Genomic DNA, 25,850 nt, shown 5'->3' on the forward strand with positions numbered 1-25,850 from the left:
AATTTATCATCATGGGCTGGGTATACAGCTCAGTTGGTGGAATGCTTGCCTCACATGTACAAACCCTGGTTTCAATCCTCATGCACCACAAAGAGAGAGAGAGAGAGAGAGAGAGAGAGAGAGAGAGAGAGAGATTAGCATCATAATCATAGTGAGAACTTTTTTTTTTTTTGTACCAAGGATTAAACCCAGGGGTACTTTACCACTAAGCCACATCTCCCAGTCCTTTTAAAAATATTTTACTTAGAGATAAGATCTCACTGAGTTGCCTAGGACCTCACTAAATTGCTGAGGCTGACTTTGAACTTTCAATCCTCCTGCCTCAGCCTCCCAAACAACTGGGATTACAGGCATAAGCCACTCTGCCTGGTTACAATGAGATTATGATGACCAAGTTTTATTCTAGGTCACCTAAAAGAATGACTCAGTGATTTTGGCTAGTTTAAGCAGGTTCCTTGTGGTTTTCTCTGGAGGGCATTTTCTGAAACAAAACAAAACAACTCTTAATGAATGTTAGCAGTCATTTAAAGAGGTAGCAGCTTCTTCCCTTGCAAGCACAGGTTCTTGCCCCTAAAAGTTCCTGCCTAGGGCTGAGTGCAGTGGCACAGGCTTGTAATCCCAGCAGCTCTGGAGGCTGAGGCTGGAGGATCACAAGTTCAAAGTCAGCTTCACCAAAAGCAAAGTACTAAGCAACTCAGTGAGATCCTGTCTCTAAATAAAATACAAAATAGGACAGTTGGGATGTGGCTCAGCGGTCAAAGGCCCCAGAGTTCAATCCCTGGTACTTCTCAAAAAAAACAAAGTTCCTGCTTAGCAACTAACAAAACAATTAATTTTGCAAAAGAGTTTATTCACTAGGTGCCAATCATGTGGAAAGAGGAAAATTAGACTCAAATCTTCCTCTCCAAAGATAAGATCTAGAATTGTGTTAGTCAGTTTGTTGTCACTGTGACAAAAATACCCGGGAAAAACAACTTAAAGGAGTAAAGATTTCTCTTGGTTCATGGTTTCAGATATATCCTTCCAGGGCACACCTCAGTAATCTATTTCCTCCAACTAGGCCTTACCTCTTATAGTTTCCACCACCCTCCAATAAATCCATTCAGCTATGAATCCATCACCATGATGTTAGAACTCTTATGATCCAATCACTTCTCAAAAGCTCCACCATTGATCATTAGGGACCAAGTCTTCAATACATGAGCCTTTCGGGGTCATTTCATATCCAAACTTTGAGAAAGGTATTTATAGGTTCAAAAAACAGAGTGGTCATGAGGCTGGGGTTGTGGCTCAGTGGTGAAGTGCTCGCCTAGCATGCATGGGGCACTGGGTTTGATCCTCAGCACCACATAAGTGTAAAAGAAAGATATTGTGTCCACCTAAAATTTAAAAAATAAATATTAGAAAAAAAAAGAAACAGGGTGGTCTTAGACATGGGGAAAGGCAATTAGGGGCAGGGAAAAGTGAAGTAATCAGTGGTCTATGAACATGTAATCAAACTCCATAACTCTTCATTCCGGAGAATAGCAGCATTCAGGTGATCTGTGAGTGCTACCCCTCTGTTATCAAAGGTCACCCATGGACACCTGCACAGGCCTAAACAAAGGGTTAGTGGTTTTAACCAGTTGGAGATAGACAAAGGCATCTTTACAAGTTCCTGGAAAACAATTTAGGCAATTATTATCATTAAGACCCATGTATGGGGGGGGCTGGGTTGTGGCTCAGTGGTAGAGCACTTGCCTAGCATGTGTGAGGCTGTGGGTTCCATTCTCAGCACCACATATAAACAAATAAATAAATAAAGGTCCACCAATAACTAACAAAAATGTTTTTTAAAAAACCATGTATCAGAGGTGTTATTTATAACAAAGCTAATGGGAGTATACTGTTTAGTTATGGGACCTATAAAATTGATGATTAAAAGCAAGTAACTAAAAAGCAGTGAAGCTAGATTGTTTATTACAGTTTTCCCTCAGTTTCATCTGCACCCCCAATGCCCCCCGCCACCCTCATGAAACTCCATCTTGAGCTACTAACACGGCCAAAATCTTTATTATTTCTGCAAAGGCTTTGAAAAGTTAATATAGGGCAGCATGTTCTATTCTGGAGATTAATTCTAAAAATACAATATCTTTTTCTGACCAAAATAAATTTTAAAAAGCCTTTTAGGGCTGGGGATGTAGCTCAGTGATAGAATGCTGGCCTGCATGCATAAAGCCCTGGATTTGTTACCCAGCACTGACACTTAAAAAAAAAAAAAGCCTTTCAGGCAAAAGTCATTAATCAGTTCAAAAAGAAACTGAGTCGCCCATGTATCTAGTTTCCTTTTGTGGGTATTATTATACAACAGTGCCTCGCTGAGTAACTTGCAACGTTGAGTGCCTTAGCCCTAACGTCCTCTTCATGCCACACTCCATAAAAGCAGTAGAGGGTGAACTTAATTTAGCTGTTTCAGCTTTCTTGGAAAGGTGCCTATATGTAACCACAGGAAAGCAAGTAAAAAGGAAAGGCTGTTCGAAAGAATGCAAGATGAGGGCATTCGGAGACGGGGTGGGCAAAGCCCGGGGGTGGGGGGCGGGGATGGGAAATATGGTTCCTAAATTGAGCATCAAAGCCCAGGACTTTCCGTGAGTGAGCTCAAAATCTACAAACCCAGGAGACTAGACTTGGGGGCGGAGAACGGCTCCCAGAGTGGGAGTGGGGGTGTGGCTAGTTTTCAGTAAACACAGAGCTATACCGGGAAAAAAGGAAATGAAGCTAGCGGATTAAGCGAGCCGTTGAGATGCTCGTCAACACGCCCTGCAACTTTTCAAAAGGCAGCTGCTGCTTCATTAAGAGCACGATTTTATTAGCATGGGAAACCCACTCCCACGTCTCAATCTTTCCATTGCACTATCTTCCGCTTCCAAGCGTACCCACAAACCAGAGGCAGACAAAACCTCTACCACTACCGAAATCCTAACGTGCAGCACAAGAAACTACAAGTTCCAGGATGCACCGCTGCCTGGGGCCAAACACCAACAACAGCAACCCTCCAGAAAAACTACAAGTCCCAAGGTGCAATTCTGCCTAAGATTCCCGAGAGCCTTTGCAGAAATTGGATTAGGTTGGCGCGGCATGCTGGGAATCCAAAATATCTAGAATCGTACTGGTGGAGGTTTGCCAGTGACGTCTCTTTGGAGGGCCTGAGTTACTGAAGGGGAAGGGAAGGGACGCTACGCACTTCCTGCAGACCCGTGGGCGAAGGACCGCGTCTCAAGCCTCACCAGGTACTAATCTCCCGCCCGTCGCAGAAAGCGGCAATGACCCGGCGGAAGTAATTCCTTCGACTGCCCCGGAACTCACAGGGGCAGGCAGCTGGGGGTGGGGGGGTGGCCCTGGAGTAGGGGCTGTGGCGGTACGAGGGGACTCGGCTGCGGTGGCTGCGAGGCTGACGAGTGAGTGTCGGGTTGGGGCAGGAACCGAGCTGCTGGTACGCGTGGAGAGTGAGGGAGGCTGGAACTGGGTGGTTTCACAGTCCCACTTCTCACCCCTTCCCATCTGGGCGGGGAAGGAACGGAAGCTCTTAACCTCCCGGGCCTCCCCAGCTCTTGGTTTGGGGGAGGGGAGAGGAGGTTGGCGGGACCTTTTCTGGCGCCCCTCGGTGGGCTTGGAAAGATGTTGAAGGAGGGGAGGCTCCCGGCGAGATTGGGCCTTCGCTGGGCTGAGCGCGGGAGGGTGGAGTTAGGAGTATGGCATCCCTCTCGTCTTTTTCTTTTTTCTTTAATCATGTGCGTTCAGTTCGTTCTTGTCTTGAAGTCAGTCTCTAGTCCCAGGAGTGGGTCCTCACTCTTCCAGCAGCGGGACCCCGAAAAGAGTTTATCTTCCAGGCAACTCCTTGGATGATCTCTGCCTGACTTTGGTTGGTTGGGGTTTTCGTGCATCTACATCCCAGTCTTGACTGAAAGAAGGTATCAAATATAGTATCCAATTGATTTCTTACTGAAATCTCTTTAGTAGCATTTAACTGTGGAATTTGGGTCATTTAGTGTGAACATTTCTATTGAGCATCTCTTTCAGTGTAGAAAGTAACTGAACTCTTTAGTCTTATTTATTTATATGCGGTTCTCAGGATCGAACCCAGTGACTCACACATGCGCTCCACCACTGAGCCACAACCCCAACCCAATCTTTAGTCTTTATAAAAAACAAAAACTTATTTTTAAAGTTCCAAATTTGCTTTTTGATCTCCATTTATTTCCTTTTTCGTTAAGTGGCCTAAAATGACAAATATCTAATCTCACCTACGTTATAATCATGTTGAAAAATCACAGTTCACATGTGAGTTAAAAAATTATTGGTATACAATAATTATGTATATTAGTGGGTTTCACTGTGACATATTTGTACGTGTACATAACATGATTTGGTTAATTTCATTTCCCAGTACCTCTCTTTGCCCTGCCTTTTTCCTCCTGGTGGTCCTTGTCCTCTCTTTTACTGGTCTCCTTTCTATTTTTACCAGATTCCTTTTTTTCTCTCTAATATCTATGATATAACATAACAGCTCTTGACTTTCTTGAGTCTGGTTAGTTTGCTTAACGTGATGTTCTGAAATTCCATCCATTTATCAGCAAATGACATAATTTACTTATTTTTTTTATTTTTTATTTTTTTAGAGAGAGAGAGAGAATTTTTAATATTTAGTTTTCAGCGGACACAACATCTTTGTTTGTATGTGGTGCTGAGGATCGAACCCGGGCCGCACGCATGCCAGGCAAGCGCACCACCGCCTGAGCCACATCCCCAGCCCAATTTACTTATTTTTTAAAGCTAAATAAAACTCCATGATGTGTATGCAGTGAATATATGCCACATTTTCTTTATCCATTCATCTGTTGAGCCTGGTTACTGTGAGTTGCACTCCTATTGCTATAAACATAGGAATGCATGTATTGCTTCAGTTGACTTTAATTCTTTTGGATAAATACCAAGAAGTCACAAGTGGATTTATTCTTTCTAGAGATATAATGTCAAGGAAACAGCTGTGATTCTTCCCATCATGGATATTTGTTGTGATGATTCAGGGTTCTACTTCATTTTTATCTTGTGTTGATTTATGTATTTATTTTTATTTAATTTTTTGCAGTTTGGGGGATGGAACCCAGGGTTTCCCATATGCTAGGCAAGTGCTCTACTATACCCCCAGCCTCCTATTTAAATTTTTAAAAACTCTTTTTTGTTAAATGTGAAGGTTTAGCCAAGTGTGGTGGCACATACTTGTAATCCCAGCATCTTAGGAGACTGAGGCAAGAGAATTGCAAGTTTGAGGCTAGCCTCTACAACTTAGTGAGGCCCTGCCTTAAATGATAAAGGGTTTGGTGATGGCAGGCACAGTGGCACATTTTATAATCCCAGCAACTCCAGAGCCTGAGTTAGGAGTATTATAATTTCAAGGCCAGCTTTAGTAACTTAGGGAGGTCCTAACCAATTTAGTGAGACCCTGTCTCAAAAGATGAAAAGGGCTGGAGATGTAGCTCAGCAGAGAACTCCCAGTTTCAGTCTCAGTACCATGGGCATGGAGAGTAAAGTTTTGTCTAAACTATCATTCAAAAATTACACATTTATTTCAAAAGGAGAGAATCTTTATCACTACTAGATGGTACTTCTGTAAGAAAATTAAGCAGTAGTTGACACCCAGAAATTATAGTCAGCCCCATATATCGAGTTCTGAAGTAATATTAGTTTAGTGCTTTTTTTTTTGTATAATTTTCAAATGCTGCAAATAAAATTTATGCTCTTATGTGTTTATGCATTTCAGCTAACCTGCCATCCTAAATGATTTATTGTTCCATTATTATATAAGGTCAGACATAGCTCATCCAGTGGTGCCTCAAATTTTAAAAAATATTTATTGAGAATCTACTATTATTGTCACTGTTTCAGGCCTGCCCTCAAAGAACTTGAGAAGAGAGTATATGTATAAGTAATCAAATAATAGTTTCAGGTAGTGCTTAAAGGAAATATGTCAAGATTAGGGGTTAGTGTAACTGGGATGGGAATGTCTAATTTTGATAGACTAATCAGGGAAGACCTCTCTGAGGAGTTGATGTTTTAGCTGTCTTAAGGAAGACTTAAAGGAAGAATTTTTCAGACAGCAGCAACTGCAAATGCAAAGATCTTGAGATGTGAGTAAACTTGACCTATTCAAAGAATACTAAGAAGATCAAGGTGAGTGGAACATAGTAAAGGAGAAGTAGTGCAAGATGAGGTGAGAGAAGTTAACAAGAAATAAATAAGATTGGGGCCTTATAGTCCTCTTTCTATCTGTAATGAGAAGTCAAAGCATTAGAGGGTTTTGTGCAGGAAAGTGATACTGGTTTATGCTTGAGATGGTAGTTTGCTGGGTAGAGAACAGACCAGCTGGGAAGAAAATGGGGAAACAATTTCATGAGTAGACTTTGTAGTATTCTATTTGAGATATGGTAGCTTGAACTAGAGGTATAGAGTTAGAAATAAATGAGAAATGGTCTGATTTGGAATTTAATTTGAAGCTGGAGTCAAATCAGTTCACCCTGGGACAAAAGAAAAAAAAAACAACTGAATGATCATATGTTTTGCCTGAGCATCTTTTGAGTACCATTTACCAAAATGAGGAAGACTGGAAAGGGACCATGGTTTCTGAGAGAAGTCTCAGGAGTTCTGTATGGGACTCGTTGAGTTTGAATATTAAGATAGCTGAGAATATGTGAGAAGGCAAGTTAGAGGTTCATAACTTGCACTTAACAGAGAAACCAGTCTAGGAAGTTAATCTGGAAATCCTGTTTTATAGGTGATATTTAAATCTGTGTACTGGAGGACATCAAGCAAATGTTAATAGAGAATAAGGCAGAAAACTACAAGTGATAAAAGTAAAAAAAAAAAAAAACAGGAGCGTATAGCATTAGGAGCACTAAGGGAAAAAAGAAATATCTCAAGGAAGGGAGTAGGCAGTTGTGTAAAGTTGCAACAAATAAGGTGAGGATTAAAAATTGGACACGAGACCATGCAAAATTTGATACGACGAGACTCTTGAGCAAATTGATAGGCCAAAAGTCAGATTGGAGTGGGTTTAGGAGTGGATGGCAACCTAGGGGTATAGTTTAGTGGTAGAGCACATTTTCCAGGCCCTGGGTTCAGTCCCCAGAAACAAATGAAAAAAGAGGATGGTGAGTTGGAGGGCATGAGGATATGAATAATGACAAAAGCAAGTCCTTAGGGGAAAAGGTATAGGACTCAGTGCTTAATGGAAGAGCTGACTATGGGCAAGACGTATATTTTTTTTTTCAACTTTTGAAACAAAAACATGAATAGTATATGGTGTATAGATGCAGGTAAGTTGTAGGTAGGAAGATAAGGTAATTGAAGTGATTTATTTCAGTGTATTTTTAGCCCATCATTCTAAAGGTTCTTCTAAATGATTTTATAACGTACAGAATCTATGAGTAGATGTACACAATATATTGGAAATAACTGCTCATAATTTTTGCAAACTGAAACAAAGGAATCTGGAGATGTTTAAAAAGGTGATTAGGCAGTTTACAGGGTGAAGCAAACACTCAGAGGGAACATGCAGTGCTCTGTAAATTCTGTATTGTAGCTGGGCTCGCACACGCCTGTAATCTCAGCAGCTTGGGAGGCTGAGGCAAGAGGATCGAGAGTTCAAAGCGAGGCTCTAAGCAATTCAATGAGACCCTGTCTCTAATAAAATACAAAAAAGGGCTGGGGATGTGGCTCAATGGTTGAGTTAAATCCCCAGTACCCTCTCACCCCCACCTGCCCCCCAAAAAAAAAAATCTGTTGTGTGGAGATAAATGCTTAATAAAGATGGGAAATTGAGTTAAAGGCAGTTGTAAGGGCAAGGTGAACTTAAGATGGACTCAGGCATTAAAATGGTAGCGCTAGAAGGGACTTGTTGACACAATCTAGTAGTTTATTTCCTTCATTTGGGAGACAAGAATCAGAAATCCTGTCCCTTAACCTAATATGGTCTCAAGATAGAAATTAAGGGTTTAGGATTCTTTTGCTTCTTATCCATGAGCCTCTAGGACTGAGGGATTTAAGATTAAGAACTAGAAATGGTTGTTACATTTTTTAACAGTTGAACAAAAATTCAAAGAAAATTTTTATAACTCATAATAAAAATTATGTGAAATTCAAAATTCTCTGCCGTAAATAAAACTTTGTGGAAACCCAATCATACTCATTTGTTTACATCTGTCTTGCTGCTTTTGCCTTCTACTCAGAGTTGGAGTAGTTGTGACAGAGAGCTTATGACCTGGCCTGCTAAGTATAAAATATTTACTTATCTGTCCCCTTACAGAAAAAGATTGCTATCTCCCACACTAAAATGTAATTTCCAGACTGGGAAATAAAGACTAAAATAATGTGTCTTTATTTTGTCCACAGATTATCTGAAGCATCTAGAAGAGTGTGTGTGTGTGTGTCTATACACATATATACATATGTGTTCATATGTAGATAGGCATAGATGAGTGAACCTCTGGTTTGGAAATAATCATAGAAGTTAGTGTTTCGATGTGTTTGCTCTGTGCTAGGCACCATTCTAAGTGCTTTTTACATAAACTCATTCTTTAAGGCTCTGGGGTAGACTCTGTATTCCCATGTTATAGAAACTTAGGCACAGAAAGGTTATATAATTTCCCCCAAGGTGACATAGCTAGGAATCTGCAAAGGTCAATTGCGTTTAAGCACTATTTTATGTGGAGGGCTAAAATCAACTCTTCAGGGATGATAGAAAACAATACTAGAATGGTTAGGTAGGAGAAATGAAAGAGGATAGTGTTACAAAGGACTGTGTATCTTCCCCTGTGTTCTTAAATTAGGCATTAAAAATCCATATCTCAGCCTGTGTTCCTTATCAGTCACTCTTTTGTTTCATAAGGCCCAACTCCCCAATCTCTGACCTCTTTTCCTACATTCTCTCCTTGACTCACTCCTCTGGCCAAACTGGTGTCTTGGTGTTCTCTTCTTTCAAAGATTCATTCTTTCAGGCCTCAGATAACCATATCTTACTCCCTACTTTGTATGGGTCTCTGTCAGGTGTTGGTGAAGCCTGTCTTTACCACCCTGAATACAATACCAGCCTCATCTCCTCTCTGTCCATTCCCTACTTACCTTACCCTGCTTTACTTTTCCCCATAGCTCTTCTTCTATCTCACACGTTATTTTAATCTTCTGTCCCCACCTTTCTTTCCATGAGAATCTTCTGTTAATGTTTTTCTCTGTGTCCCCAATGCCTAGGATAGTACTTGGCATTCTAACCCTCAGTAACTACTTGTTGAAGGAGCTGGGTGTGGTGGTGCATGCCTATAATCCTAGTGACCCAAGAGGCTGAGGCAGGAGGATCCCAAACCTGAGACCAGGCTCAACAACTTAGACCCTGTCTCTAAAAATAAAAATAAAAAGGGCTGGAAAATAGCTCAGGGATAAAGCACCTCTAGCGCAATCTCCTGTACCACTAAAAAGTCCTGGTGGGAGGAATAGAATTTAGTGGTAGAAAGTGAAAAGCACTTAGAATGGTCCCTAGCATGCATGCATGAGGTCCTGGGTTCTATATCCAGCAAAAGAAAGAAAAGGAAAGGAAAGGGGAAAAAAATTCAGTAAGTTGAATAAGCATTTGTATGAGCCAAAGAACCCTTAAATATGAGTCCAGGAGGATTCATCTTTGACATCCAGGCCAGTATTTGAGCTATTCTGTACCACAAAAGTTCCCAGGACCTATCTACCCCACCCAACTCACCTGTATGATCTGGGGCCACATTAATGAGTCTTAATTTGAAGTCAAACATAAAAGTTATATCAGGCATCACAGATGAAGATAGAGTGGGGAGCTAGCAATGTTTTCTGTGATAGGTTAATGTCACCTTATACTGAGCTGTGGAAAATTCTAACGTATATATTTAGACACTGAAGGTCCCAGGGGAGAATCCAGATAAGAGTAAATATTCGAGAGTTTTGTAGTTAAAAGTAACACAATTTTCCAGTTCTCAGGAAACAAAACAGTATAAACCCTGAGTTGTTGTAGAACAAACTTGTTCATCTTTAGCTCAATAGAATGATTTCTTATCCTTCGAATTATGAGTTGTAATAGGTTAAATGGAAAATGTTTGGAGCCTGCTTCAAAGATCTTTAACAATGGTAAGTACTAATTAGTAATTAAAGGTAACTGATATCTAGTTATTAAGGTAGAAAATTCTAAGGTACAGTTTTAGTCAACCTCGGACAACTTAACCCAGACATCTCTGCAATGGTGTATTCTTATTAAAGTTCATACCAGCCCATGTGGTAGGTATTAATATTCTTATTTTTTAAGCTGAGATGGAACAATTTAAGTCTACAGAGTGGCACTGTGGGGATCTAAACATGCAGCCACCTGGTCTCCCTTAACTGATGGCAGAAGAGTGGACCCAGGCAAGCACAGGAGTGGGGATCTAATTTATGCTATAAGGTTTCAGTAAGAAATCCTCTAGCCTAGCAGGGTGGTACACACCTAAATCCAGGCTACTGGGGAGACTGAGGCAGGAGGATTGCAAGTTCAAGGCTAGCCTGGGCAATTTAGTGTCTCAAAATAAAAAGGGCTGGGGAGATAGCTCAGTGGTAGAACACTTCTGGGTTCAGTCCCCAATGTAGCAAAAAGAAAAATAATATCTGTTGAAGGAATGAATTTGTAAACTGGTTTCCAACAACACTGAGTTATGCTGTATGCCCACCATCCAAGCTGTTTGACTTTGCTCATTACTTTGCCTGGATCACTCTCCCCTTACAGTGTAGCCTGATAAAAACATCTTCATCCATTGAGACTCATCAAAAGCTATTTTCCTTTTATGGCTGTTCACTTAACAAATTTTCTATTGCAGCCTTGTACCTCAGAATTACTTGCTTTGAAACAAACTCCCCATCCTCCTCTGGTAGAATCTACATTTTTATTAAATCTGGGGTAATGTCAGTATGTCTTTGGAAAGGTTAATCAGACAGAAAACCTTCCTGGATTTAAAACATCTTTGGAGTTAAGAGACTGCAGCTTCAGGGGCTGGAGTCGGGGCTCAGTGGTAGAGCACTTGCCTAGCACATGTGAGGCACTGGGTTCAATTCCCAGCACCACATAAAAATGAACAAATAAAATAAAGGTATTGTGTCTGCCTACTAAAAAAAAATTAAAAAGAGGGAGAGAGAGACTGCAACTTCAGTGGGCGAGGTGGCCCACGCCTGTAATCCCTTTGGCTCAGGAGGCTGAGACAGGTGGATCTTGAGTTCAAAGCCAGCCTCAGCAATGGCGAGGCTCTAAGCAAATCAGTGAGACCCTGTCTCTAAAAAAAAAAAAAAAATACAAAATTAGGGTTGGAGATATAGCTCAGTGGTCGAGTGCCCCTGAGTTCAATCCCCCATAACCCTCCCACCCCCTCCCCCAAAAAGAGATACAACTTTAGAAAAGCCATCAATAATTTTTTTAAACTTTTTCTTTCACCTTATATTTTTTAAATTGAGGTATAATGTACATATAGGGAAATGCTCATTTTCTCTCAGTTTGTGAGTTTGCTTTTTGATTTCTTCATGGCGTGTGGGTTTCTTCTATTTTTTGTTTTTTTAATGGGTGTTTTTGCTTTTTTTTTTTTTTTTTTTTTTAAGGAATCCAGTTTTTAAAATTTGTGCTTTCTGTATCTTTTATGAGAAATCTTTGCCTACATGAATATTATGAAAATGCTCTGTTTTCTTCTAGTAGCTTTATTATTTTGCCTTTTACATTTAGCTCTGTGAAATATCTCAGATTTTTATGTATGGGGAGAATAACAGTTCTTTTCCAGATTGCTGTCTAGTTGTTTCTGAATCATATGTTGAAGAGATTTTCCTTTCTAGCCATTTTGTTTTTGTTTTTGTTTTTTCCTATACATATGCTTTGATTTACTTACTGGTATAAGGATTCAGAAAAGCCATACTTATTTTTGCAATCTGCTGTGAAACAGACGTAACCCACCAAAACATAAATAATTAGTGACCATCACATCATTCACTTTATATCTAAGGACTACTTAACATGACTGTGTCTGTTATAGGGTTCATACTTTGCTTCTTTTTATTTTTTTTATTTTTTTTAAAATTTTTTATTGTTGGTTGTTCAAAACATTACATAGTTCTTGATATATCATATTTCACACTTTGATTCAAGTGGGTTATGAACTCCCATTTTTACCCCATATACAGATTGCAGAATCACATCAGTTACACATGAGACTGTTCTTGCTCAGTTGCTGAGGCTGGCCTCATACTTGTGATCCTCTTGCTTCAGTCTCATGAGTGAGTTGAATTGCAAGCGTGTGACTCCAGATCGTTACATTCTTACGTCAAGTTAAGAATCATCAGGTCAACCATTTGTCAGCTTTTCATTGCTGTGACAAAATACCTAAAAAAAAAAAAAGCAACTTTAAAGGAGGAAAAATTTATTGTGGCTCATGGTTTCAGTCTGCGGTCATTTGGCCCCATCTCTCTGGGCCTGTTTTGAGGCAGTGCATCATGGTAAAGGAGTGGTAAAGCATTGCTGCTCACCTCATGGCATCCAAGACCAGGGAGAGAGAGCAAGAGAGGAGCTAAAGACAAGCCCAAACTTAATGAAAAGCCCTCTCCAAAAGTTTCCACAACCTCCCAATAGTGCCACCAACTGGGGAATCAAAGCATTAAAGACATATGAGCTTTTGCGGGGCGTTTAAAAAATCAATTTTAAATCATAGATGAAATACATGAATAGATACTCCATTTAGAAGAATATTTCAGACAAGCCTACATTCTCTATTGGCTATGTCTCTCTTTACCAGTCTTTATGCCAGTGATAAGGATTATTATCAGTTTGGAGGGTATCTTTCAAGACCTTTTTCTAGTCATATACACTTTAGAGCATGTATTCACACATTCTTTTTTTTTTAAAATTTTTTTAAAGAGAGAGAATTTTAATATTTATTTTTTTAGTTTTCGGCGGATACAACATCTTTCTTTTGTATGTGGTGCTGAGGATCCAACCCGTGCTGCACGCATGCCAGGCAAGTGCGCTACCGCTTGAGCCACATCCCCAGCCCCAACACATTCTTATTTATCTGCAGATTAGAAGATTAGAAGGTGAGAAGCCACTTCTGTTACCTAAGGGACATCAAATTGTACTTATCATTCTAACATACTTTTTAAAAAGTCAGTGGTTTATTTTGTGGGCCTTTTGTGTCATTATATGTAGACTTTTACCTTATTCACAGCCCCACAATATTTCAAACTATGGGTATAATATTTTCATTTAGCTCATTCCCTAATTGATGAACCTTTTAAAGCATTTTAGTTTTCTCATGTGTACATATTGTGGTAACTATTCTCCTTGCCTTTGCACACAGTGCTAGTGTTTCTGTAATGTAAATGCCAAGAAGTAAATTCCAACAAGATTTTTAATTGATACTATTGATGCTTTCCAAGACTGTATAGCCATTTCTTTAGTGTTATCCATCCCTGCCTCCTCCACTTAATTTTAGATGGTTTTAAAAGTAAACTTTGCATTTTTTTGTGATTAGTTTTGGAACCAAGCAATTTTTCTTATTTATTTTGTGGTGGTGCTGGGGATTGGACCTAGGGTTTTACACATGCTAGGCAAGCAAGTGCTTTACCACTGTGATACATCCCCACGCCTGACCTCCATCTTTAACCTGTTCAGTTCATATTCCCAGAATTCAGCTTAGTTATCCAACAAATATTCAAACTGAATTTTTTTTTCCTCTCCAAACTTACATTTCTACAAGTAATTCACGGGTCACAAACTTAATTACGTTTCACATATTTTTAAATTCTCTCTAAGAATTAGGAAATTTTAATTCTTAATGTTGATTTAGTCTTTTCTCTGTTAGTGACAGTGAACCTTTCCCTCCCTTCTTAATCTCTGTTGTATAAATGGTAAAACTGATTTACTATATTAAGTCTGTAGAGAAACTGTTGCTACCCAAAGGGCTTCTAAGATGACTGCATGGTTGCTTAGCTACTGCTAGTTAAATAAACATTTTAGATGTTTTACTCTGGAAATTGTCCAGATAGAAAAGTTGAAACTTGAAATTCTTGTACTTCAAGTCTTTCTAGAATTTTTTTCTTTTTAAAAGAAGGATTACAAAGTACTGTAAAAAGAAGAAAATGACATTGATGAATATTTTAATTGCCTATTATTATAACATGGCATAATACTATTTTTAAAGCTTAGAGAACTACCTAAGGATTTATATCAGCAGCTCTCAAGAGAAGTAGAAAATAAGTTTAACTGGAGCCAGCATTAAGAACAATAATTCTGTAGAAGAGCTGTTATTTAAATAAGATACTGTCTGTAAAGCATTTATTGCAATCTTTACCAATTATTAAAGACCCACAATTTGTTGGTTAAAATATAATATGCCAGTTTTGCCCTTTTTCTCTGTTTTAGCTCACATTAAAACTAGTGCTTTAAATGTGTTCCTGTTTAGAGTGTTCAAGGCTAAGGTAGGTTTGATTGGGGGGTTAAGGTCTTACAATGTAGTCAAAGCTGGCCTCAGACTCCTGGGTTCAAGTGATTCTTCTGCCTCAACCCCCCTAGTAACTAGTACTACAGACATATGCTCCCACCATCAGCTCAAGAGATTTGATTTCTACCACTATGTCACTATGGGAGCAAATCACTCAAGCTTTCTGAACATCGTCTTTCCTAAACTGAGGGATTTGATTGGATATCTCCCAAGTTCTTATACTAAAATGTCATGTTTCATTTTCTTGATTCCTTAAGGCTAGAATTAAAATATTGCTCAGTAAGTTCTTAGAATATGTGTGTGTACATGCGTGCATGTGCTAGGGATCAAACCCAGGGCCTTATGGCATTCTAGGTAAGCACTCTGCCACTGAGCCACAAACCCAGCTCCAGGATATACTATTTTCCTATTGGTGACAAATAATATTTGTATAAAAAAGACCCTTTCAAGAAATGCTGTCATGTTGTTAAAATACAAATTATTGGGCTGCGGGTATAGCTCAGTGGTAAGGTACTTTTCTAATATGTGTGGGGCCCTGGGTTCACTTCCCAGTACCACATACACACAAAGTATAAATTACTTGAAGGGCGGGTGCTGGGATACCGACCTTTTTTTTTTTTTTTTTTAGGAATCTGTTATTTTGGGAAATATTAAGATTTTTCAAATTATATATATTTTGGAGGGGGTGGGTACTGGGGATTGAACTCCGGGGCCCTCAACCACTGAGCCACATCCCCAGCCGTAATTTGTATTTTATTTAGAGACAGAGTCTCACTGAGTTGCTTAGTGCCTCAGCCTCCCTAGCCGCTGGGATTACAAGCATGCGCCACCATGACCAGCTTCAAACTGTATATTTTTACCATTTTGTTGTTAAATTTCAGATCTTAGGTAGCCTATATACAGAAAGAATGGAAGACTAAGATTATGTAGATGTACACACTTAATATAAGTAGAAGACACGTCTTTTTTTTAATATATATTTTTTTAGTTATAGTGTGACACAATACCTTTATTCCATTCGTTCATTTTTACGTGTGTTGAGGATCAAACCCAGGGCCACGCATGTGCTAGGCGAATGCTCTACCACTGAGTGACAGCCCCAGACCCCAAGTCTTGTCTTTTTAAATTTTTGTGGAAGCTTCTTCCTATTGGGTATATCATGTTTTCATTCTTTGAAACCAATATTTGCTTACTGTCTACCACTATATAGTAAATACAGGATACAGAGCTTCTGGTATCCTTACCGTGTTGAGTAAGGAGTCATTGCCTGGCTGGCACATGGACATGTAAGAAAGCACAAGGTTCAGTATCCAGGGTATTTATTGAGTTCCCAATATGTAGACATGATTGATGGAATCATGACCAAAAAGGCTGAACTCAATCCTCAGCCCCCTCCATCTGAAGTCTTTTTCCAAGGTCCTCAAATTCCTCCAGCCTGAGTCCTCTACTTAGCTTACAATATCTAGAAGCCTTCCAGTCAATTGGTTAGCATAAAGTAGGTGAATAATGAATAACAAAGACACTGTTATCATTAGGGAAATTTTAAGGGTTTAGAGGCTACTTTCCAGAAAGGAGGGACAATGGCCTGCCAAATCCTTCTGTTCCACAATAGACCCATAGTTTTCTTTAGATTATTGGCTGAGACCTTTACTCAAAAAAAAAAAAAAAATAATAATAATAATAATAAAGAAACACTGCCTTATCTCAGTGTAGCATTTTTCTTTATCATTATGATGCATGTTTGAATTTTCATATGCTGTACTTTTTTGCATGTGTATTAACTCAACATGGCACATACTTTACAACCTCCCCTTAGTACCACCAACCCCCAATTTAGAATGGTTACTTATTATACTTCTATTTTAAATAATCCTCCTACAATTCAGAATCCCCATCTGATCAATTCACAAAACATTTTGATATCCTTTACTTGGTTGATAGAAGTGTATGTTGGAGTTATGACCCCCATGCATAAGAAGGAGAGTCCTTATACTGTTAACACCAAGAATGTGTTAAATAACAGTGAGCAAAAACATTAATCTTATTGTGGTGTTGTTAAATTTTCAGGAAACTACTCACGTTCCTGTGGAACCAAACTAGAATTTATAAGAACATAATGGGTAAGTTATGTAAAGATAATTTTGTGTTTCAATTAGTAGAAGCTATTTTTTCTTCTCAAAGACAGACCTTCAGAGTCATTGAATGAAAGTAAGAAAATGGTTAGAGTAAACTGAAATTAGTTGTTTAAGTTAAGACTTGTGTTTATTGTACGTTCCTGAAAGGCACATCAGTAACAATATTGTGCCAGATCAAATTGGTAAAATGCAGTGAGTAATTGTACCTTAAGAAATTTGAGGGCTCATGGGGTTGTGGCGTGGCTCAGTGGTGGAGCGCTCATCTAGCATTTGCGAGGCCCTGGGTTCGATCCTCAGCACCACATAAAGACAAATAAATAAAATAAAGGTATTTAAAAAGAAAAAAAAAGAAATTTGAGGGCTCAGGAAGTAGTTCAGTGGTAGAATGTTTACCTGGCATGTGTGAAGCCCTGGGTTGAAAACCCAGCACTGCAAAAAAAACAAAAAAGGAAAAGGAAAAGAAATTTGAAACTTCCCCAATAAATATAAAATGGTTTAACTTGGGGGTGGGAATTAGAAACATAAATTGAAATAACTGATAGCTTTTTAGTTTTGTTCTTAGACATTGACAATAACTGTTAAAATTCTGTATGCTTGAATAGTCTTATCATTTAGAAGTTATTTACATCTTTATAAGTTCCCCAGACTTTATTACGAAAAATTAATTACACTATCATAGCTTTCATTGGATACTTAATCTTTTGTCTCAATTTGCTTTCTCTGCATGTTTGTTTGTGTTTTTCTGTACTCATTTAAGACTTATAGAATAACACTTCACATCTAAACACTTAAGCATTTATCTCCTAATTTAGTCCATATTCGGAATTTCCCAACAGTTTTAGTAGTATTCTTCACAGCAGGTTTGCTTATTTTAATCTATTAATCCAGTCAGGGATCACTTATTGCATTAACTTGTCTCTCTCGTTCTTTTAAACAATTCCCTACTTTTTGAGGGGTGGGGAGAAGGACTTTTCATGACTGTTTTGAAGAGTAGGCCAATAGTTTAAAGACTATTTTTCAATTTTAAATTTGTCTGTTTCCTTGTGATTATATTCAGAGTAAATATTTTTTGCAGTAATAGGTGATTTTAATATTTATTAATCTTAGTTTTAGGGCTTTCTGAGTTAACTATTAACAAATCGGTAAGTGGATTTTTTAAAGATTTTTTTTAAGATTTTTTAAAAATTGTAGATGGACACAATACCTTTATTTTATTTATTTTTATATGGTGTTGGGGATTGAACCCAGTGCCTCACACATGCTAGGCAAGCGCTCTATCACTGAGCCACAACCCTAGCCCTCCTATATTTTTAAAGTAAGCTTTAAGATACTTTGGTATGTTAGTAACCATAAAAGATAAAGTTCTGGGATAGTACAGAATTGTAAAAGGTATGTATGTGAGAAAAGATCTTAAGGGGATGTACCAAAAATATGTATATATGTACCACAAAAAAAGTTAAATTGAGTGGACTACCGTGGCTGAAACCAGTGCAGTAGCAATGGGGATAACTGGTAGTATGCATTCTCTGTTTTCATCTCTACTTCGAATGTTTTTTCTTTTCTTTTCTTTTTGCTGTGTATGGGACCAAACCCAGGGCTTTTGAGCATGGAAGGTAGGCACTTTATCACTGAGCTACAGCACCCAGTTCCCTCTACTTTGAATTTTTAAAGACTGATTCTGTCTAAATTCATTATGTTAAAACCATGCAATAATTTAAATTGGTCAGTAAATGTCTTTAAGATTGTTTGTATGGGGACAGGGGTTGTTGCTCAGTGGTAGAGCACTTGCCTCACATGTGTGACGCCCTGGGTTCAATCCTCAGGACCACATATAAATAAACAAATAAAATAAAAGTATTGTGTCCATCTACAACTAAAAATATTAAAAAAAAAAAAAAAGATTGCTTTTATGTATCAGGAATAAAATGCCAAGTAAAAGAAGGCTTAACTTATAGAATTTGGGACTTGGCGTATAAACACTATACATCTTATTTCTAGAAAAGTATATCAGGAAATAGGGTTAAGTCATTTATTTAATATTTTATCTTTATCTTCGCATTTGATTGTGCTGCTTTGGCAACCAAAAAAAATTTTTTTTGTCAGTACCTCCTTGAAAAAGATTGGTAAGTTTTCATCTAATATATCCTTTGATCTAGAGTTTATGCTGACAGTGAAAAATATTTAGAGAATGATAAAACAAGGTGTTAAAAACTTTAAAGTTGGAGCTGAGGGTGTGGTTTAGTAGTAGAGTGCCTACCTAGTATGAGCAAGGCCCTGGGTTCAATCCCCAGCACTGAAAAAAAGGAAAAAAACTTTGAAGTCTCAGTGGCTGTTACCTTCCAGAAATGTTTATTGTCTTGAATTTCTCAAATATTAGCCTTAGTAAAACTGTTTGGTTTTAGTATACTAGTGTGATTCAAGAATCATTTCAATTAAGTTTAAAAAAATAATCATTTTACTACCAACTTTAGATGGAGAAGAGAAAACCTATGGTGGCTGTGAAGGCCCTGATGCCATGTATGTCAAATTGATATCTTCTGATGGTCATGAATTTATTGTAAAAAGAGAACATGCACTAACATCAGGAACAATAAAAGCCATGTTGAGTGGCCCAGGTAAGTAGTTCTTTTCCTTAATGTTTGATAAATGTATTTTTTTAAGTTTAATCAAATGAGTCCTATTTAAAGAAAAAGTCTTCTGATGTTATTTCCTGGTTGTGTTGTACTGGGAAAAAAATTAGTGTGTGCCATTTTCTATTTTCATTTATTTACCCTATAAATTTCAACAAAAACAGATTGATTACATGGTAATAGGAAGGTTTGGTTTTTTTTACATTTAGTTTCCATTGTCATCTTTTACTGTAGATTCTAGTGATTTTGTTCTAGTTTGATAGAAAGGTTATTTCTAGAAGTTCAACATCTCTCAGATCTCTATTTTTAACATTTTTTTCTTAAAAATAAATTTAAAATTAAAAAAAAAAATACGTAGTATAGAATTAACTGTTTTAAAGTGTACAGTTCATTGCCATTTACTATGTTCACAATGTTGTGGAGCCTAGTTGCAGAACATTTTCATCACTCTAAAATAAAACCCCATACTCACTAAGCTATCGCTACATATCATTCTTCTCTTCTCACCTTTCCACATCAGACAACCAATATGCTTTCTAATTTTCTTATTCTGGACATTTCATATAAATGTAATCATACGCTATGTGACCTTTTGTATCTGGCTTTTTTTCACTTGACATTAATGCTCTCAAGGTTCATATATGTGGTAACATATATATTACTTTAGTCCTTTTTATGGCTGAATAATATTCTATTGTGTGAATATAGAACTTTTTAAAATCTGTCAGTCTTAGTTGATTAATATTTGGGTTGTTTCCACCTTTTGGCTACTATGAATAGTGCTACCTTAAACATTTGTATGCAGGTCATTTGTTTGAATACTTGGTTTCCGTTCTTTTGCATGTATATATAGGAGTAGAACTGTGTGATCATATAGTAATTCTACATTTAACTTTTGGAGGAACTATCAGATTCCTTTCACAGAAGCTGAATCATTTCACATTTCTACCAATAGTATACTAGAGTTCCAGTTTTTATGTATCCTGGCCAATATGTATTATTGCCTTTTTGGTTGTCGGTTTTTCTAGTGAGTATGAAGGGATATTTCACTGTGGTTCTGATTTGCATTCCTTAATAATTAATGATGTTGTATTTTTTTCATGTATATCTTCTTTGGAGGAATGTCAATGTCTGTTCAAGCCTTTTTCCCATTTTTGGTGTTGAGTTTTAAGAGTTGTTTGTTTGTTTTTAAGTTTTTATTGGTTTTGTTTGACCAGGGCCTCTCCACCACCAAGTAGCATCCCCGGTCCCTTTTTATTTATTTTAAGACAGGGTCTCGATAAGTCCCCAGCCTGGCTTTTAATTGCAATCTTTCTGCCTCAGTCTACCAAGTAGCTGGGATTATAGATGTGCACCACACTCAGCCTGTAAGAGTTGGCTTTTTGTTGGTTTTTGGTACCGAGGACTAAACTCAGGGGCACTCGACCACTGAGCCACATCCCCGGCCTTTTTTTTCGTATTTTATTTAGAGATAGAGTCTCACTGAATTGCTTAATGCCTTGCTTTTTGCTGAGGCTGGCTTTGAGCTCTTGATCCTTCTGCCTCAGCCCCTCAAGCTGCTGGGATTACAGGCCTGCACCCATGCGCCCAGCTGTTTTGGTTTTCTTTTTTGTTTGTTTGTTTGTTTAGTACCAACGGTTTAACACAGGGGAACTTTATACAGAGCCACATCCTTGCTCTTTTTTTATTTTTTATTTTGAGATAGGGTCTCATTAAGTTGCTGAGGTTGGCCTCTTAATCTCCTGAATTTGCTGGGATTATTGGCCTATGCCACCATGCCCAGTTTTGTTAGAGTTCTTTATACATTCTTGATATTAGTCCCTTATCTAATACATGATTTCCAAATAAATATTTTGTTCTGTTCCATGGGTTGCTTGCTTGCCTTCCCCCTGTTTTCTTCTTCCCTCCTTCATTTTCCAGTCTCGAACATGCCAGGCAAGCTTTCTACCACTAAACTCTATCAAGTCTTTAGTTTTTTTTTTTTTTTAATAGTGTCATTTGAAGCGTATGTTTTTTTTTTATTTTGATGAAGTATAATTGTTTGATTTTTGTTCTTATGTCCTTTCTGCAACCATATCCATCAACATGAAGATTTAATTAAGTTAGATTTCCCCTGCATTTTCTTCTAGAGTTTTATGGGTTCAGCTCTTATAATACTTAGGTTTTTTGTTTTAGATTAATTTTTGTGTATGGTGTTGGGTGAGAGTTAAACTTCATTCTTTTGCATGAGGATATCTACTACTCGTGTATTGAAGAAACCACTCTTTTCCCTCTTGAATGTTCTTGGTATCCTTGGTAAAAATTGGTTAACCAGAGATGTGCATGTTTATTTGTGGGCTCTCTATTCTGTTTATCTATATGAAAATTGTTTCAGTTGCTTGAATCCCTTATTCCTTATCTATATTTTTTTACTATGAAAATTTTAAAGCAAAACCAGAAATGCAATCGTGTAATATACCTCCATGTGCCAAACTTCAGTAGTTATTAATATTTTGCCCATCATATCTTGTTTTACCTACTATCCCTATTTTGGGAGTATTTCAAGAAATTCCCTGACATTGTGTCATTTCACTTGCAAACTCTTGTGGCCTTTTTTTGTTTGTTTTTGTGTTTTTTTGTGGTGCAGTACTGGGGTTTGAATCCAGGGCTTCTCACATGCTAAGCATATGCTCTACCACTAAGCTACATCCTAGGGCCCCGCGCGCACCCACCCTCCTTTTTTTTCCGTTTTGGACCAGGTTACACTAAGTTGTACTGGCTGGCCTTGAACTTTTAATCCTCTTCCCCTAGCCTCTGAGTAGCTGGGATTATGTATGTGCCACCATTCCAGCTATATCACATCTTTTACAAGTCAGGATTGACTGGTGGGTTCCAGGGTTGTCAAGCTGATTCATGCATAAAAATTCCCTAATCTGACTTTTATATAATGGCTTTAGAATTCATTGTGATTATTATTGAGGTTTACTTCATTTGGGATTAAAAATAGTGATTTACTAATTCTGTGATTTCTTCTGCATTTATTAGCTAGAATTCTCCTATTAAAAAAAAAAAAAAACTATTCAGTTACCTTGAAATAAAGTCTGTGTGGGAAAAGCAAGATAATTGCTTGAATTTTTTTCATTGTACATAAAGTTTTTCATTAATCAATGAATTGATTCTCCTTCACCTTCCAAATAGTATAGTGTTTTGTTCTTATTTTTGAGTTTTGATATATCATTTGAACTTTTGACTTATTATATTTGATGTTTTCTTTTGGATGTAGGGTGATGAAGCCTTATCATTGTTGTCCAGGCTGGCCTCAAACTCCTGGGCCCAAATGATCCCACTAACTCAGCCTCTCAAGAGCTGGGTCTACAGACATATGCCATTGTGCCTGGTTCTGTCTTTCTCACTGATGCTAAAATTCCTTCATTTTTGTGCCAGAAAGAGCTACCTCAGTGTGACTTACAATAGTGTTTTGTTGTTTGTTCTGTTTTTCAGTGCTCTGGGACTCAATCAAAACCAAGGCGTTGTGTGTGCTAGGCAACCACTTTACCACTGAACCATATCCCAGCCCAGTTCCTATGTCCTTTGGACATGGTGTCCTTAGTCTTAGATAGCTATATTATTTTTTGTAATATTTCCCAGGTTTGTCATATACAGTATTTCCCAGTCCTGAATGTGCTATTTTCCCCAAGAGCCATGTTTTCTTCAGCTAGAAAATGGTATTTAGGGACCGCAGTCTAGCTTTTAGGGGTACTTAATGCTCCTGGGTTGAATCAATTTTAGGCTTTCTACTGGACAATGCTAAGAAATAGTTTAGGGGGTAAGAAATCATAAATGCCAACAAAATTTTATTTTAAAATTATGATGAGAAAGCTTTTGCTTTTGTTAAGCTTTATTTTCTTTAATTTAAAAACACGAGTTTTAATCTTTGAGGGAGCAGGAAAATATTTAGCCCAAAATTAATATTTGTATAAAAAGGAATGAAGTATTGATGCATGCTACAATGGGAACATACATCTAAAACTTGCTCGATGAAAGAAACGAAAAAGGTCACATTATATGTAATGATTTCACTTATATGAAATGTCCAGACTAGGTAAATACAAAGACAGAAAGCAGATTGGTGTTTGCTAGATGTTGGGGGTAATGGGGAATGAATGTTTTGAACTAGATGGAGGGTACAGTTGCATAACACTGTGAATGTATAAATGCCACTGAATAGTACACTTTAAGATGTTTGATTTTAAGTTATATGAATTTCACCTTTAAAAAATTGTCTGGTATCAAAAAGTTAATAAGTACCTATTGATAATATATTCAAAAGAGGGAATTTAAATTTTTGACACACCAAGATTTACTTTGCTAAGTCCTACTCTCTTTCTTCTTACCTCACTCCAACCAGTAGAAACCTACTGGAAACTTTTTTAAATACTACATTCTCAGAAAGTGTATTTTTTTAAATATTTATTTTTTAATTATAGGTGGACATAATATCTTTATTTTATTTTTATGTGGTGCTAAAGATCGAACACAGTGCTTCACGCATGCTAGGCAAGTGCTTTACCTCTGAGCCACGACCCCAGCCCTCAGAAAGTGCATTTTGAGATTTAAATGCTTTTTATATTCAATATACATGATAGTGCAAAATCATTAAAAATCTTGTCCCTATCAGTAAAGGCTAAATGATGTGACTTTCATGTGGCTAAAAATTCTGTAAGGAATGGGACTTGAAAGGTATCTCAATTGGTGGAGTGCTTACCTTCCATGCACAAAAGTGTTCAGCCCCCAGCACTACCAAAAATTTTTTTGAGGAATGACTGAAAACTCATAATGAATTATTAGTAAATACTCACAAAGAAAATGATTAGTAAATACAGAGAAGTGTCTTACGAGGAAATCCCATTACATGATCATATTTTAAAAAAAACTAAAAGAGGAAACAATTTTCTTGCCTGAAGATTTTTTTAGAATATATATTTCTCAGGCTAGGGTGTAGCTCAGTGGTAGAGCATGTGCTTAGCATGCACAAGGCTAAAAAGCATCTATCTTATGATTTTATTCTTTATATGGTCACTCTCATTACCAAAAGAGCCAAATTAGAAAATCTGTGATTTGCCCTGACTTTATTTTTACATGGCAATTCAATACTGCATAGGACTCCTGATGACCTGTAAAGACTTGACTCCTGATTTAGCTTTTTCTTTCTTTTTTCCCCTTCAGTAATTAGACCACCAAGATTTTAGGAAAAGCTATTTTAAGTCTCTAACCCATGAGGACAGAATTAGAATCTTAAAATTCAGTCTTATGAATCTCAAAACTCTATCTTTAATAGATTTTTGTTGTTTATATTCAAATCAGAGTTAAATAATTTGATGGCAGTTAGGATTTTTTATTATTATTATTCTTTTAATAATTATTAGCTTGCTAGGACTGCCACAACAAAGTACCACAGACTAGATGGCTTAAACAACAGAACTTAATTCTCTGACAATTCTGGAGTATAGAAGTTGAAATTAAATTCTCAGCAGGCAGGGTTGAATTCTCCTAAGACTTCTTTCTTTGCCTTGTTAGATGGTCATCTCCCTATGTCTTTATATGGTCTTCTCTCAGTGTCTGTCTGTGTCCTTTATCTCTTGTGAGGATACCAATTATTGGTTTACCACCAATTTTAATTTAATCACCTCTTTAAAGACCCTATCTCCAAATATATTCACATTCTGAGGTACTAGGAGGTCTAAGACTCCAACATAGGAATTTGAGGGGGAACACTATTCACAGCCCATAACATACACAATCCTTTTGTTTTACAGGTCAGTTTGCCGAAAATGAAACTAATGAGGTCAATTTTAGAGAAATTCCATCTCATGTGCTATCAAAAGTATGCATGTATTTTACCTACAAGGTTCGCTACACTAACAGCTCTACCGAGATTCCCGAATTCCCAATTGCACCTGAAATCGCATTGGAACTACTGATGGCTGCGAACTTCCTAGATTGTTAAATAAAATAAATTATAATAAACTGTTAATTTTTTTTTCAGTATTTAATATTTGTAGTTCAGTTAGTAATTTTTTCATATATAGCATGTTGCCTGTATGCAATTGAACTACAAATTTAATTGCAAAGCAGATTTTCTTCTGTTCTTTTGCATAGCAATCAAAGTTAAAATTTGTTTCATACATCAACAAATTAAGGACATTTTCACAAACTAAGAAATAAACAATTATGCCAATTTGTAGGTGGTTTTGTTTATCCTTTGGATGTGACTTTTAAAATTAGAATGATGATACAATAAATGCTGAAATATAGGCATAAACGAACATGTTCTACAGGTAAATAATGGGGCTATGTATTTTTGTTTTTAGTGTTTTTTAAAAAAAAAAAACTTATTCTGATCTATAGCCACTGATAGCATTACTAGAGTTATGCAAATAATTACATAATAAACATGTTTATAACTTAGCCAAAAGTTGATTTTTGTAATTCAAAGAATGAGAGTTGAAATTTCTTATGTGTTTTTTGATAAACCGCAGTATTATTTAAGTGTA

The 25,850-nt window shown here is 37.3% G+C and overlaps 1 protein-coding gene across 3 annotated transcripts; it reads left to right on the top strand.

Moving 5' to 3' along the window:
• The first annotated feature begins 3,138 nt into the window (after positions 1-3,138).
• On the top strand, positions 3,139-25,850 carry Eloc (elongin C). 3 transcript variants are annotated; one of them, XM_046460531.2, is made up of 4 exons: positions 3,139-3,269; positions 16,620-16,672; positions 19,159-19,302; positions 25,113-25,850. In XM_046460531.2, the coding sequence occupies exons 2-4, from the start codon at positions 16,669-16,671 to the stop codon at positions 25,301-25,303; spliced, it is 339 nt and encodes a 112-aa protein (XP_046316487.1). In that variant the 5' UTR covers positions 3,139-3,269; positions 16,620-16,668; the 3' UTR covers positions 25,304-25,850. The 3 variants fall into 3 exon arrangements, with proteins under 3 accessions (XP_046316487.1, XP_046316486.1, XP_046316489.1); XM_046460530.2 differs by lacking the exon at positions 3,139-3,269 and adding an exon at positions 3,336-3,437; XM_046460533.2 differs by lacking the exon at positions 3,139-3,269 and adding an exon at positions 3,932-3,950.

Source organism: Marmota monax, unplaced genomic scaffold (genome assembly GCF_021218885.2).
Source record: "Marmota monax isolate L192 unplaced genomic scaffold, Marmota_monax_Labrador192_F-V1.1 WCK01_AAM20220418_F8-fsc00063, whole genome shotgun sequence".
In the NCBI taxonomy this organism is placed as follows: Eukaryota; Metazoa; Chordata; class Mammalia; order Rodentia; family Sciuridae; genus Marmota; species Marmota monax.

Bases quoted from the DNA above. Each gene is read 5' to 3' on its own strand.
- Eloc (XM_046460531.2), top strand. The intron at 19,303-25,112 runs GTAAGTAGTTCT...TTTGTTTTACAG, and splicing joins AGCCATGTTGAGTGGCCCAG to GTCAGTTTGCCGAAAATGAA.